Consider the following 13,641-nt stretch of genomic DNA (forward strand, 5'->3'; position numbering starts at 1 on the left):
TCATGTCCTCCAATTTAATTCACTTAAACTCTTCAAAATTATCAATCTCACCTTTCAAATACTCTTCACTAATGTTTACTTACAATGTTTTGTTGCTATTCAATTTTAAACATTTTCTCCCTTTCCTCTGCAGAGATTACAGCAAATTTTGACGCTGCTATTTTCTTGTCTCTCCAGACACAACAATGTGACGTCAATATTCAAAGGGCAACTACTCTAATTTTAAAAAATTTCAAAGGGCAACTACTCCTAATATTTTAAGAACTATTAAGGGCTCGCTGTTGCTGTATTAAATAATATGATATGTTGAAATGAGAATAGCCGAAGCATCAGCCAATAACAGCCATATATTGCCAAATATTAATTCTCACGAAACAAACATAGACTGAGATATATGAGGCAGTCATGTGCTATCTTTAAACCAATGAAAGTGTGACATTTCAGCTGGAGGGTATAAATAAATATATATTTTGCATATTTAAGCCAATACCTAGATCTAAGGGTGGGAGGGGGGTTGTTACAGAAAATAGGTTCGGAATCCCCTTGGCAAACATAATCATGCCTCTGACCCCAACCATTTTTATCACAAGTGTATCAGTTATAGGTTTACATCATTAATCGTAATCCGTCTCCTTAATTTAAAACTGTCTGGTCCAATTCTACGGCTACTACAGTACCAAATACATTTTTCATACAAACAAATTATCTTTAGCTACATCAGTCTTCGAAATTAAGCGGTAGCCCAATGACCAAGGCTAGTAAAATCAGGATCGGGCTACCAAATATTATTTTCGCGCATGCCCGATGGGCTAGTACGTTGTTTCCGGCGGTAATTGAAATTATGATACCATTTTTGAGTCGGCTCGCGAAGTGAGCGAGTCCTTGTTATCATAGCCGTTTCTGCGAATATTTTGCACTACATTATTCATGCACTAATGAAAATAGTGCATGCATTAACCTCTTTTGTTTGCGTGATTGTCAATTTGAAATGCTTAAACAATCTTATCTTTTTTTACACATATATTTCTAAAGTTTTTCTTGATGTTTACAAAATAAAACAAATCAAAGTAGTTTTTGTTCAATCGCCGCCCATGAATTCGACAACTTACACGGGGAAAACCTTGTTCCATATTAAGCATAAAATCTATTTTTAGAAAAACCCAGCTCGCGAAGCGAGAAGACCCTTTCTATCATCGGATCTCTTGGAGTGGATTTTGAGTACAAACGTGAATTGATAATGGACGATATAATGCAAATAGCTCTTATTTCTTCGTCATTGAAACATACTGGTCCTTTGTCTCTATCCTACGATATTTTGCATTGCCAGTCTATCATTGACAACGTGTTGAATCAAAGTACTGAAAGTACGGGGATGAGTTGATAATCAGGAATCAGATATTTATTTACCCATTTCTGCTTTTAACATGCAGAATTTGAAATAATCATGAATTCAGTATATAAGTTTCTTATTATCACTGGCTACAACATATCAAATATAAAAAAAAATCATGAATCGTGAAAGGTAATTTTTTTAATAAAAAGAATAACTAAATATTATTATCATATAATTTAATATGATAAGTCATCTTTTGTCAAGTTGTTTTTATTGTTCTTGATTTGGGCTAATAAAATTTTGTTTGGGCTACCAGATTTTGTAACCTCACTTGCCCTATGGGCTTGTAGTAAAAAAAGTTAAGCGCAAAGACTGCTACATTCCCACTACCACGAACCACGGCACAATTAAAATTGTGGTCAAAATCGTAGTGTGATCATGATATCTCTTGAGGTATGACATAGCAATAGTGTTGATCGTAGAATAATTTCTGTTTGTTACAAAACTATCCGCAATCAATACAATTAAGTTTTAATCATGATAATTTGTTATCATCGTATCAGAGCGCATTACATTAATTGTTACCAAATATACAGGAACTATAATGCATTTAATCATGCCTCTTTAATTGTGTTGATGTGGCCGGATTTATCTGGGAGAAGACAAATACCACACTGCAGCAGGCTGCATTCATTTGTGATGTGCAATATGGTCATGCAGTTATGTTAAATAGATATATCAAAGGGGGTCCAACCATAGCTCAAATAGTAATCACCTTCCATCTGGATCGTGAAAAGAATCGTCAATGTTGTCGTGCACTACTGCAAAACAGAGCACATTGGTTCATGATAAACATATATTATAACATGTTCAAACATAAGCAAGTGCAATGAATGAGGACTCTTGTCATAATGTTCATATAGGATCGAAATCCAATGCAAATTCTATCACAGTGCACAATCTTATCAGAATGTATGTTATCTTATCTAATCGAGCAGTGAGATCATGACAAATCGTGTCACCTGTAAAATGTCTATTGTGACCTTCCATATCAAAGCTCAACAATTCGCACAAGAACAGCGCATCGACTCGCAATTCCTGAAGTTCCATGATCAACTATGAATTATGTGAATTGTGGTGTTTGTAACAGACTGTATGACAGTGGTAACCTAGCATTATAGAAAGTTATAGACTTTCTTTTATTCACACAAGCAGAATCGGTCTCTTTTTGAAAGAAAGAAAAAAAATGAATGAAATAAGATAATAACCTTCAACATATCCACATGAATCACTAAAGAGAGCATTTCAAAAGCCTGTTCACACCTTTTTAAGATTTTCAAGAAATCTTGAAAGAGGATCATAAATATCCTATGATATATACATTATTTAATATATTCAAATTCACTGGAATAGCTATTAATACCATCAAATGTAATAGCACATTTTTTATAATCCAGGAAGGGCATAAGCCAGAAGAAAGGAGTCTTTTCTGTATTTCTTCATTTCGCTCGATCATACCAAACTAAACTACCTCCAAACTCAGAATTTAACCTAAACCTTTTAAGGAATGACCCTAATACATTAAATCATGTGGTTTCACGCTTTTTTTTCACAGGTCACAAAATTTGTAAAATTGGGTAAATACATAAGTTTTTTAATTATGTACGGAATTTCTTTTTAATTTAAAAAAATTCTAAAAGCAAACAGACGTACCAGATATGATTTCTGTGTGTTGTAATTTTTGCGAAAGTAATTGCAAAAAAAAAAGGAAAAATTGTATCATTGCAAAATTTAATGGATATATGATATCGATAGGTTTTCACTCCTGCTTGATTATAGCTTCAAGAGGTATTTGATTCTAAATTTTCAAACCATATTTTACACCAGCTAAATTCAAACAGGCATGAATCATCAATGACATCTGAAAATTAGAAATAATGTCTGAGAAATGCCTCTTTTACTTTTACATCAAAATTTCTTTAATATTTCTCCGTTTTTAATGTGCCAGGAATTTGCAGATTCTTGCCAGAATCCACCAACATGTATATTCCAGATGGAATCTATAAAAAGTTTGAACAAGCCTGTATAATAAATATGACGCACAAGGGATTCCATTTAGAATCAGTTTGTGTTTTGAATGAAAATTGATATATTGTACATTTTGCTGATCATTGATAATGATTGGTCCCGGATTATCCAGTTTTATCAGTGGGTTTATTTAAGATTCATGTAAGATTTGCATTTTAGTTATGGGGTCCGGTTGTGATCTAAAGAGAAGAGAAAAGTGTTTATCAACTCACTGGCATATTTTATATGTTTTGAAGTTTAATAAACAACAGTTGCAAGAATTAAAATGTCAAATTGCTAAATTTTACAATAAATATGATTATAACAAACAATTTTTATTAAAACTGATAATTAGTAATAAACAAGCTATGATAAAATATTTAATTAGTAAAATACTTTAAAGGTATTTTTGAAAGTTCATTTATTGATATTTACGAGGTATTTTGCACTTTTGTTTTTAAATACTCGCAGTTCATAGTGAAATAGCATATATTTGTAACATATGCAATCAAGTGAATCCTTGTATTCATTCCCCCTTTCTGGACCCCACACTTTGACAAGCTACAATTATTTGCTATGTTCACTACTCAGACAATCACATTATCCCTGACCAATCGCTGAAAAATCACTATGGCAATGAAAGCAAAGCTCCGCCTCCATTGTTCGGCTGTGTATACCATCCTGTTCTATTTATAGGTAGGATTACTGTATGCCTGTAAAAGTTCAAGGCCATTTCACCTCATCTAATTTTACCACATGGCTACAAATGGTGGACCTGTGTGGAGGAATACTGTAAAAAGAGACAGACAGTGAGAAGAAGAAATGATCACAGGTTAAGTCTAGAGCAGGGTATTTAAATGTGTGTGTATGTCTGTATTACTTGTGAACATTGAACAAGGGACTGGGATAAATTCCAGTATACTATTTAACATGTGTTCCAGGGGCTTATAATGGCAGTGTCAGAAGAAGTCTGTTCATGTGAGAAATATGATTATATCTGAGGGGGGCCTATAAACTCTTGAAGTCTTCTTACTTTGAGGGGTTAGAGCTTTCCGGATAATATATTGTTCAATGTTGAGGATGTTGGAATATTAATTTATTTGATTCTGATCATTCATGCAATTTTTTGTAAACATACAGATAAGAAGGTTTCAGTATATCATTTGCGCAATGAGAGAGGATTTGATTATTTTCAAATATGATTGTGTCAATTTGTTTTTTTATACTTTGGATGAATATACTGGTAACGGTCAGAATATGGTCTATTACAAGTGTATATACTTTATGAGGTTTTAGGATCAATTTGAACTTCCTTCTTAGAAACCAGTGATTCTGGGAGTGCAAATTGTTTTTTTAGTTTCAGTCAATCAGCTAGTAGAATGAGCTAGGTTTTGGAGTAGACTTAAAGTTATGTATTTAAAATCCTCTTGCGTTTCTAATTTTGTCCTGATCTGTCAGTGTACCGGTATTTAGAGTTGCGTTCTTTTCCTTCTCACGAAAAAAAAATTCTCAAACCCTTGGATGTATCCAAGAAAGTAAATTTTCGTTCTATAAGCATTTTCATCTTCCAAGTGGTGTTTTAATGTTGTGAATGGATGGAAATAAATGAAGTATAGTGTCTTGATTGACCAGACAGCAGCCTGCACACATTAATGTACCCTCAAATTGTTGTTTGTAAAATGCAATGAGTACTGGCCCCAAGATTGCTACATTTGTCTCTGTATCATCTATGGGTAAACTTATTGGAATCAGTTAAGGTACACAGGTTCATAATATACAAATACTGACTGTGGTTGAGGGCAACATTGATTATATTAGCCCTCAAGGACAAAATATTGCCCTACACAAAGAAGCGCAATTTACATTTTTGTTGCGAATTGGCTAGCATAATTTGTTGAACGAAAACACAGTCAACATGTATTTTGTAAAATAAAACCTCAGTATTAAACAGTATCTGCCGATAATCCGCTGACCATAATAATCTATGCTTCTGTACAAAATCAGATGTTCTACCTGTTTTTAATAATAATTTGTAAATCCTTGTACAGTAAAACTCATTTAGTATGAACATGGATATAGCAAATTCTCAGATATAGTTAAGTTATTTTGAGTCCCCGGTGAAATATTTAACAAACCATTGCAAAATTTCATGGTTATAGCGAATTCGGATATAATGAATTTACGGATATAGCAAACTGATTTTGGGTCCCGTAGAAGTTAATGATAACGAAATTTAACACTTTTATAACAAATTTCTTTCAGTTTAATAAAGTTTGAACTACTATTTAACATACCGATAATACTTTGAATAAATTTATTTTTACATAAATTTTTGGACTCACAATCCGCTCATTTATAGGTATCAAAGTAATATATTTTTATTCTAATTTAGCCTCAATTAGTAAAAATTACAGTCTGGTGAAAGAAAACATGTATATATAGTGAATTCGCTATAGCTATTAGTACAAATTTGTTATACGGATATAACGAATTACGGATATAACGAAGTAAATCAATTGGTCCCTAGGACTTTGATATAACTGAGTTTTACTGTATCTGTTATACTAGCAAACTGCTACAATGTGTGTCAGTTGTTTATTAAATGTCCAGACTGATTGTCTATTATGACATCATCTTGGTGTTGGAGTTGCTAAGGCTTATTTATGTCACCATCAATAAATCAGAAATCAGATGCGATCCTTAATGAAATGGTGGGAATATCATGTCGTGAACAATCCTAACAGGTCAATATAAAAAAAACTGGCCAGTATTTTTCAGACGAGCTTACATATTTCAATTTTTGACTATTTATATGATGTATATACTAGTATAGAGCTATTTTGAAATTGATGTCTGAAAGGAACATATATGTGATCTTGATCATGTGCTCATGGGTCATGTATACATGTTTGTTTTGTTCTTAGTCATGTGATTAGGAGTCGACTTCCTTCGTAAAATGGAAAAAAAAAAAAACCATATTTTATATATAACGTATTTTGGTATTGTTTTATCTGTCGGTATATCAATGTACATATAATGCTTTATATAAGATACAAATGATTTCCTGTTCTTTAAAATATTAACTTGCAAATTATCAAAAAAGTTTCAAATGATTATTTTTCAGTGTTTAAACAATATAGACCAGATATACTTATTTTTTTTAAAGAATTGTAAAATAATGAAAAGCAATTATCTTCATATCTTCAGACCTGTCTCCATTTTTTATTGGGCCTAATCTGAATTCCCATCTCTTATAATTAAACCTATTTTAAATTATTTCCATGATCCTTTCCATGAATTTTTAATGATATTTCTCCCATTTGTATGAGTCTGTCCACTCAATATAGAGCTCAAACTCAGTCAAAGTCTGAAGTGTAGACAAAAGGCTGGCTCACATCGTAGTCTAATAGGTACATTATACAAAAACTTCTCACTGAAATCCTGTGAATTGATTGACTTCAGCTGTCATCTTTATACATAGTTCACTGTGTATACATACATTAGCATTGGAGTAAAATGGTAAGGAACTTTGTTAAGGTTGGTGCTGTAATGCATTAGTATGTAAATCTACCATGACATATGCGCGAGTGACTAATTTTGTGGGAAGAATTAGGCCCGAGCGATGATGGGTAAGAATGATGAAGTCTTTATTTGACAGGGTTTAAGAAAATGTGAAAGAAAACAATAATGGAGACCTTATAAAGTTCATTTTTATAAGAATGTAACATTAAGAGGTCGGAGAGTTTAATACTAATGCACTTTGGTAGCATTTATCATTTTAAATTGACTGGCACAAACTAATGATGAATTTATGAGACTACTTTATTTTGATTAAGTTATTATTTAATTATGTATCGTATGTACAGATTTCAGATACTTTCAGCTTTATGAAATCGTTTGTTATAAAAGCATGAACAACCTTTTATTTTTAATTTTTTTTCTACAATTTCTTTACAGATTTCCCCCAATGTGAGCCCCAGTCAGTGTTCTAGATAACACACTGTCAGGTGAGTTTATGAATACAAGTTTTTGTCCTTTTCGTTGCACACCTGTCAGGTGAAAAATGTTGAACATTACTAGGTGTCATATTGAGCACTTCAATGGGCCTGCAAACAGGTTGCTGTGGATCTGTGTAAATCCCCACACAAGTCATTGTCCAGTCAGTCTCAAGCAGTTGATGCTCTATAATTAAAATGGCAGGGTTGGATGGAATGTCCATGTGAAAATCGTTAATTTAGGGTCAAGAATGAAGCTGTATTCAGAGGGTTGTCTTGGATAGCCACAATAATGCAGCATTCCTTTGATTTCAAGGAGATGCCTAAGATTATTTTCTCTTTTTTTAATCCTCTTCTGTATAATTGTGGTCAGAGTTGCTTACAGCCCATCCCCTCTGTTACACAACATTGCATCATTAGTGCACCATCTTTGTTGAACCTTTAACAAGCTTGGTCGGTTTTATTTGTAAGTTTCAATGAGGTCTTTCATTAGACCTCTTTCTTTGTGAACTGCCAATCAAACCCTGAGTTAAATCCATGGTAACCCATTAGTCTGAACAGCTCCTGTCAAGTATCAGTCAGTCCCCTGTGTTCACTGATGACAGTTCACTTCACATCTGATGTCTTAAAATGTATGAAAAGCTTCTAGATTATACCATAGCAACATAAGGCGAAGGAGAATTTACTTAAACTGTCCCAGTTCACAGGAATGGTTTTTTAAAAATTTAGTTCATGCATTGTTTCATCACAATCTTGTACCGAGACAAAACTATCACAGCTTACTCTTAATCTGTATGTATTATTAGTAATACATGGACTTGTATTGAATTAAACTGTCACCATATCTCACTGCTGGTCAGTGAGTATACTCAGTATAGCCAGTAATACATGGAATGTTACTGAAACAAAACTCCCATACCTCACTCCTAATATGTATGTGTTGTTAATAATAAATGTACTGAGTTGAGATATAACCTCTCACCATATCTCACTGCTGGTCAGTGAGAATAGCTAGTAATACTGTAACTGAGAGAAAACTCTCACATCTCACTCCTTTCTAGTCAGTGTGTATAGAAGTAATACTTGTATTGAGACAAAACTCACACCACATGCCACTCCCAGTAGGTGTGTAAAGCCAGTAATTCTTAATCTGTGAAAGAAATCTCACCACATCTCAGGCCCATACAGTGTGCATGGCTAGTAACACTTGTATTAAAACAAAATTACCATTAAGTATTTTAAACATATTCTTATGGAGACATATCTCTTCCTACATTTCACCCCCTATCAGTGTGTATAGTTAGTGACACTTGATGTAACATAATCTCATCCCATCTCACTCCCAGTTAGTGTGTGTATGGCTACTAACACTTGAATTTAGGCAAAACTCCCCTCTATCTTACTCCTAGTCAGTGTATACAATTAACAAGACATAACTCTTACGGCATCTTTTTCCCAGTCCCAGTCATTAGAGTGTATAACTAATTGCACTCTAAGACATAACTCTCCTAATATCTCACTTCCAGTCAGTGTGCAAAAGTAGAAATACTGTTACTGAGACTAAAATCTCACCGCATCTCACTCAGTGTGCTAAGCTACCAGTAGTTGTACTGTTACTGAGACATAACTCTCCTAACATCTCACCCCCAGTCAGTGTGTATAGTTAGTGACACTTGTAGTGAGACATTATCTCATCCCATCTCACTCCCAGTTAGTGTGTATATGGCTAGTAACACTTGAATTGAGGCAAAACTCTCCTCTCATCTTACTCCTGGTCAGTGTGGACAGTTAACAAGACATAACTCTTACCTAATCTCTTTCCCAATCACCATAGTGTAGAGCTAGTTGCAATGTAACTGAGACATAACTCTCCGAACATCTCACTCACGGTCAGTTTGTATATTTAATGATACTTGTATTAAAGCAAAACTCTCCCTATCTTACTCCTGGTCAGTTTGTATAGCCATTTATACTGTAACCAAACATAAATTTCTCCTCATCTCTTTCCCAGTCACCAGGCCCCGCCGTCACCAACTTTCCTCAAGGTGACGGTGGAGCCTGAGTGTATAATTGCACTGTAACTGAGACATATAACTCTACTTGCATCTCGCTCCCAGTCTGTGTGCAAAAGTAGAAATACTGATACTGCGACTAAAATCTCATCACATCTCACTCCCACTTAGTTTGTATAGGTAGTATTATTTGGACTGAAACATAGATCTCGCTGCATCTCAATGTCGGTCTCTGTTTCTACATGTATATCACATGCCCTGAAACAAATCCCCATCTGTGTACTGTGTATGGCTGTAGTATTATACTGAGACAACCTCTTACCACATCTCACTCCCTGTCAGTGTGAATGGCTAACCATACTTAATCTCACCACATCTCACTTCCAGTCTGGGTTTATTATTAGTACTGTAGATTCCTTTTTAAACGCAAGCAATTAATATTCGCGTAAAATCATGAGAAGCAATCCTCGCTAAATTTTAAGATCATGCTTTTATTTTACAGGAAGTTTAATCACACAACAGAATCGCAGAATTTTGTACTCACATACATATGTAAAAAAAAGGAACTTACAGTAATACTTGTACAAAAAAAAGTAAATCTTTGTGACAAAATCTCACCATATCTCACTTCCAGTCAGTGTGCAAAGCTAGTTGTACTGTTACGGGGATTTCTCTCACCACATCTAACTCCTATGTCAGCGTATAGCTTGTAGTACAGCTATTGAGACAATGTCTATGTGTAAAACTAGTAATACTGTCACAAAGACAAAAATTTCACTATATTTCACTCCTAGTTTGTACAGTGAGTATTGCTTGAGCTGTGACAACCTCTTTCATCATCTCACTCCCAGTCAGTGTGAAAGACTGATAAGTGTGGTTTCATCAATGTTTCTTGAATACCAGTTTTCATGGATTTTGTTGTTGAGTTGACCACAAACGCTCATTGAAATGTATCAATGTTTCTTGAATACCAGTTTTCATGGATTTTGTTGTTGAGTTGACCACAAACGCTCATTGAAATGTAGCGTCCGGATTAAAGACCTGGGAGCTAGTTCCCTACGATTTGAAATATTGCAATTTACAGCGCACCAAAACTTGCGCTAGTTTTGGACTGATTAACCTTATTTCAGACAAATGGAAATATTTAGTACCTAACGGTAAATTCTTAGACAATTTACTACTGATGTCATCACTTTAGTTGCCACAGACTTTAATTCTCTTGAACATACTGACCTCGAAAAATGAAATGTGCAATGATGATTTTGGGGATTTTTTTGTCATAGTACACCTTAACAGTGCTGCATATGAACACTTCATATTTCCTTTGATGTGAGATTTCCTCAACCCTTAATTAATAATGTTTGATGTTAATTCTTATGATAGATTTGTAATTTAGATATATTATTTCATTAAATAAAAAAAGAGCAAGATTCAGCAATTATCTTAATTTTAAAGATGAATGTTCATTTGAGAGTGGTTATATTCTGAAGCGTTCAGCATTTTACCAAAATATCTTATATACCTATTAAATGCACGCAGACACTCTCATGTATTTAATCATATAAAATAATGTTAATATAACAAAATAATTTGATAAAAATGTTAATATTTTTGAGATGATCTTCTCCTGAAATGGTGATTATCAATGAAATAAAAAATAAGCTTTATTTTCATTTATACGTTCCTCACGAGTTGACAAGTAGACCGCAAGTACAAGATCATTTAAAAATGAATGTCAATATGATTAAAAGATTTATGAGTTGATTATCCTCTATGCATAAAAGATTTAAGTGTTACTAAGATTTCAGCTTAATAATGAATAGATATACATGTATTTAATATCTGAAAACACAAACTCCTAGGAATTCATTTGCCACAGTCTCAAATTGTATTTATGTCATGTTGAGGATTTTTCTAAAGATCCCCCGCTTTGAGCCCCAATCCCTATTCTATGGCTGTTGATCTAGTGTTTCCTTTACTTTGTTCTGATTGGCCGGTAGAGGTTGGTTATGAGTGAAGATAAACTGAGATATCCTGATATTGATTGTAGGGGCATCATGTGACTTTATGTATATACACAGGGGGGAGATCGCTGCCAAAATATCTAGGTCAGACACTTATTGACTTGTGTAGCAGTGCAGCCTTCACATGGTGTCAGAGATATACAGAGTTCAGTGGAGTGTGACTGCACCGTTCTCCTCACTGACCAGCACTGAGCCCCTGTGTTATCTTGCCCCGGTTTGGTGAACACTGGAGGTTTGATCGTTCAGGTGTATGTTGAAATCTCTCTGAGTCCAAACAAGTCTCAGAGCTGCCCCTAGTATGTACTTGATCCTTTCATTGCTTTTACAACTTTAGCAGGTTAATTCTGAAAGTTCATAATGGGAGTCAGGTGGCTGATTTTCTTAGAGTAATTGAGTTAAACAGATGCTTTAATTGCACGGCATTCAATTAAATACATGTATTTATGAATGAAAGGATTAAGTTTTACATTAACCCCATGAACTAATAAAATTATGATTATTTTAGCTAAAAAGGCTTGAAAAGGATATATGTAAACTCTAAAATGTGTACCTATAAATTATAGGGAATGAGGCAATATGCAATATAAAGTCAACAGAAAGATGTGTATTATTATTTATAGTTTTATATGTCTACAATTGTTCTTTTTATAGGATTGAGAGAAGCTGTGAAATGCCCGTCTTTTGATTTGAATCAGCTGTGTGTTTATCTGTTGGCAGCTGACTGAGACCAGAAGGCAATGAGTCACAGAACAGACTCTCTTCGCTCCAGAGGTAACTATGGAAACAATTTAACGATAATGTATTTCAAATTCTGATACTTTATATCGTTGAGTTTAGGTTATATTGTATTCTGCAGAAAATTATATTACTTGTATCTTAAATCCAACAAATTGTTTACAGAGAGACCTAGTGGTATAAATTCACAAGATTTACATGCAGTGGTGCTGTTATAATTTCCTAAGCATCATTGTTTATAATGTATGTATTTCTGGGTTGATAAAGCTTCATAATATTGGGATGAAGATTTTTCTGATACGATACAAAAATTGTAAAGTATTCATTCCAGTTAAATACAACCATAATAATGTCCTTTTAATTACCGGTACTACAGGCCTGAAGGGAACATACTATGGCTTGATCATGGTAGATTGGTTTGAGAAAAGGGATGTTGGATATCAAATAGTCAAAACATGTTTAGTACACTAGCTTGGAATGAAATTACTGGAAAATGCACTCTATTATTATCTTAAATAAGTAATGTCCTTGCAAGGAATTTATGTAGAATCAAACCAGGGTTATAATGGTTGCATATACTTGCTGTAAGAGGCTGACACATCCTATCCATGTATTTGAATGGTGTGTTAGCCTATTGTCACCAGCCTGCTAACAGGCAAGGATTCATGATGCTGGATATCCGTTAAAGAATCCGTGTTTTCTGTAACAGAGAATGTGACAATCACTTCAGTGGGAAATCACTGCTATTGTTTATAGACCCCGTAGAGTGGGCCTGGTGCTGCTTTGTTGTGGAATAAAGTGTGTACAACTGGTATTGACTGTCAATACATTACGTGATGGATATATATACCGAAAACAATTCTGTAAGAAAAAATATCAGAGAGTTTCGAGGCCTGTTGGGTAATCACTGCTACTGTTTATAGACTCCATAGAAAGTGGGCCTGGTGTTGCTTTGTTGTGGAATAAAGTGTATACAACTAATACATGTATTGAATGTCAGTACATTACTTACTAATATCTACTTTATAAGTCATTGATCTGTATACATCATTGATACATATGTAAGTGTGTGGTTTCTCCAGCAGATGACATTCCATTAAGGCGACGCCCTACATCCCAGACCAGAGAGAGGTCAAGGGAACGAGAGAAGGAGAAAAGTAAGGATACAAAGAAAAGAGGCCAGATTTATTAGTAACCCCACTGTTCATGACAGTGATACAGATTTGTTTAATTGTTGATATAAGTGTTCTACCACAGCATATTTTTTCCTTCCTGCAGTCACTGAAACATTTTGTGGCTGCCTGCAGTTCATGTGGTTACATTAATATTTTGTTGTGGATTTTTCTAAAAATCAGTTTTAAGAATAGGTAAATTTGTGGCCATAGAATCTACCAATATAATGTGATATTAGAAATTGCACTTCAATGAACATTTAATTTTGCGGATCAACTCAACAACAAAGTCCACAAAAATTT

The 13,641-nt window shown here is 34.1% G+C and overlaps 1 protein-coding gene across 8 annotated transcripts in view; it reads left to right on the top strand.

Moving 5' to 3' along the window:
* Positions 1 to 13,641, top strand: part of LOC105325512 (MYND-type zinc finger-containing chromatin reader ZMYND8) — a 34,795-nt gene that overhangs the window by 606 nt on the left and 20,548 nt on the right. For 2 of the 8 annotated variants that reach the window (XM_066086371.1, XM_066086370.1), the window contains 4 exons: positions 4,097 to 4,232; positions 7,358 to 7,407; positions 12,083 to 12,202; positions 13,249 to 13,323. In XM_066086371.1, coding sequence (XP_065942443.1) covers positions 12,169 to 12,202; positions 13,249 to 13,323 — 109 coding nt within the window. In that variant the 5' untranslated portion in view covers positions 4,097 to 4,232; positions 7,358 to 7,407; positions 12,083 to 12,168. Of the gene's footprint in view, positions 1 to 4,079; positions 4,233 to 7,357; positions 7,408 to 11,411; positions 11,728 to 12,082; positions 12,203 to 13,248; positions 13,324 to 13,641 lie in introns of those variants that run through there. The other 6 variants (XM_066086364.1, XM_066086367.1, XM_066086368.1 and 3 more) reach the window with 6 other exon arrangements.

Source organism: Magallana gigas, chromosome 5, assembly GCF_963853765.1.
Source record: "Magallana gigas chromosome 5, xbMagGiga1.1, whole genome shotgun sequence".
Classification (NCBI taxonomy): Eukaryota; Metazoa; Mollusca; class Bivalvia; order Ostreida; family Ostreidae; genus Magallana; species Magallana gigas.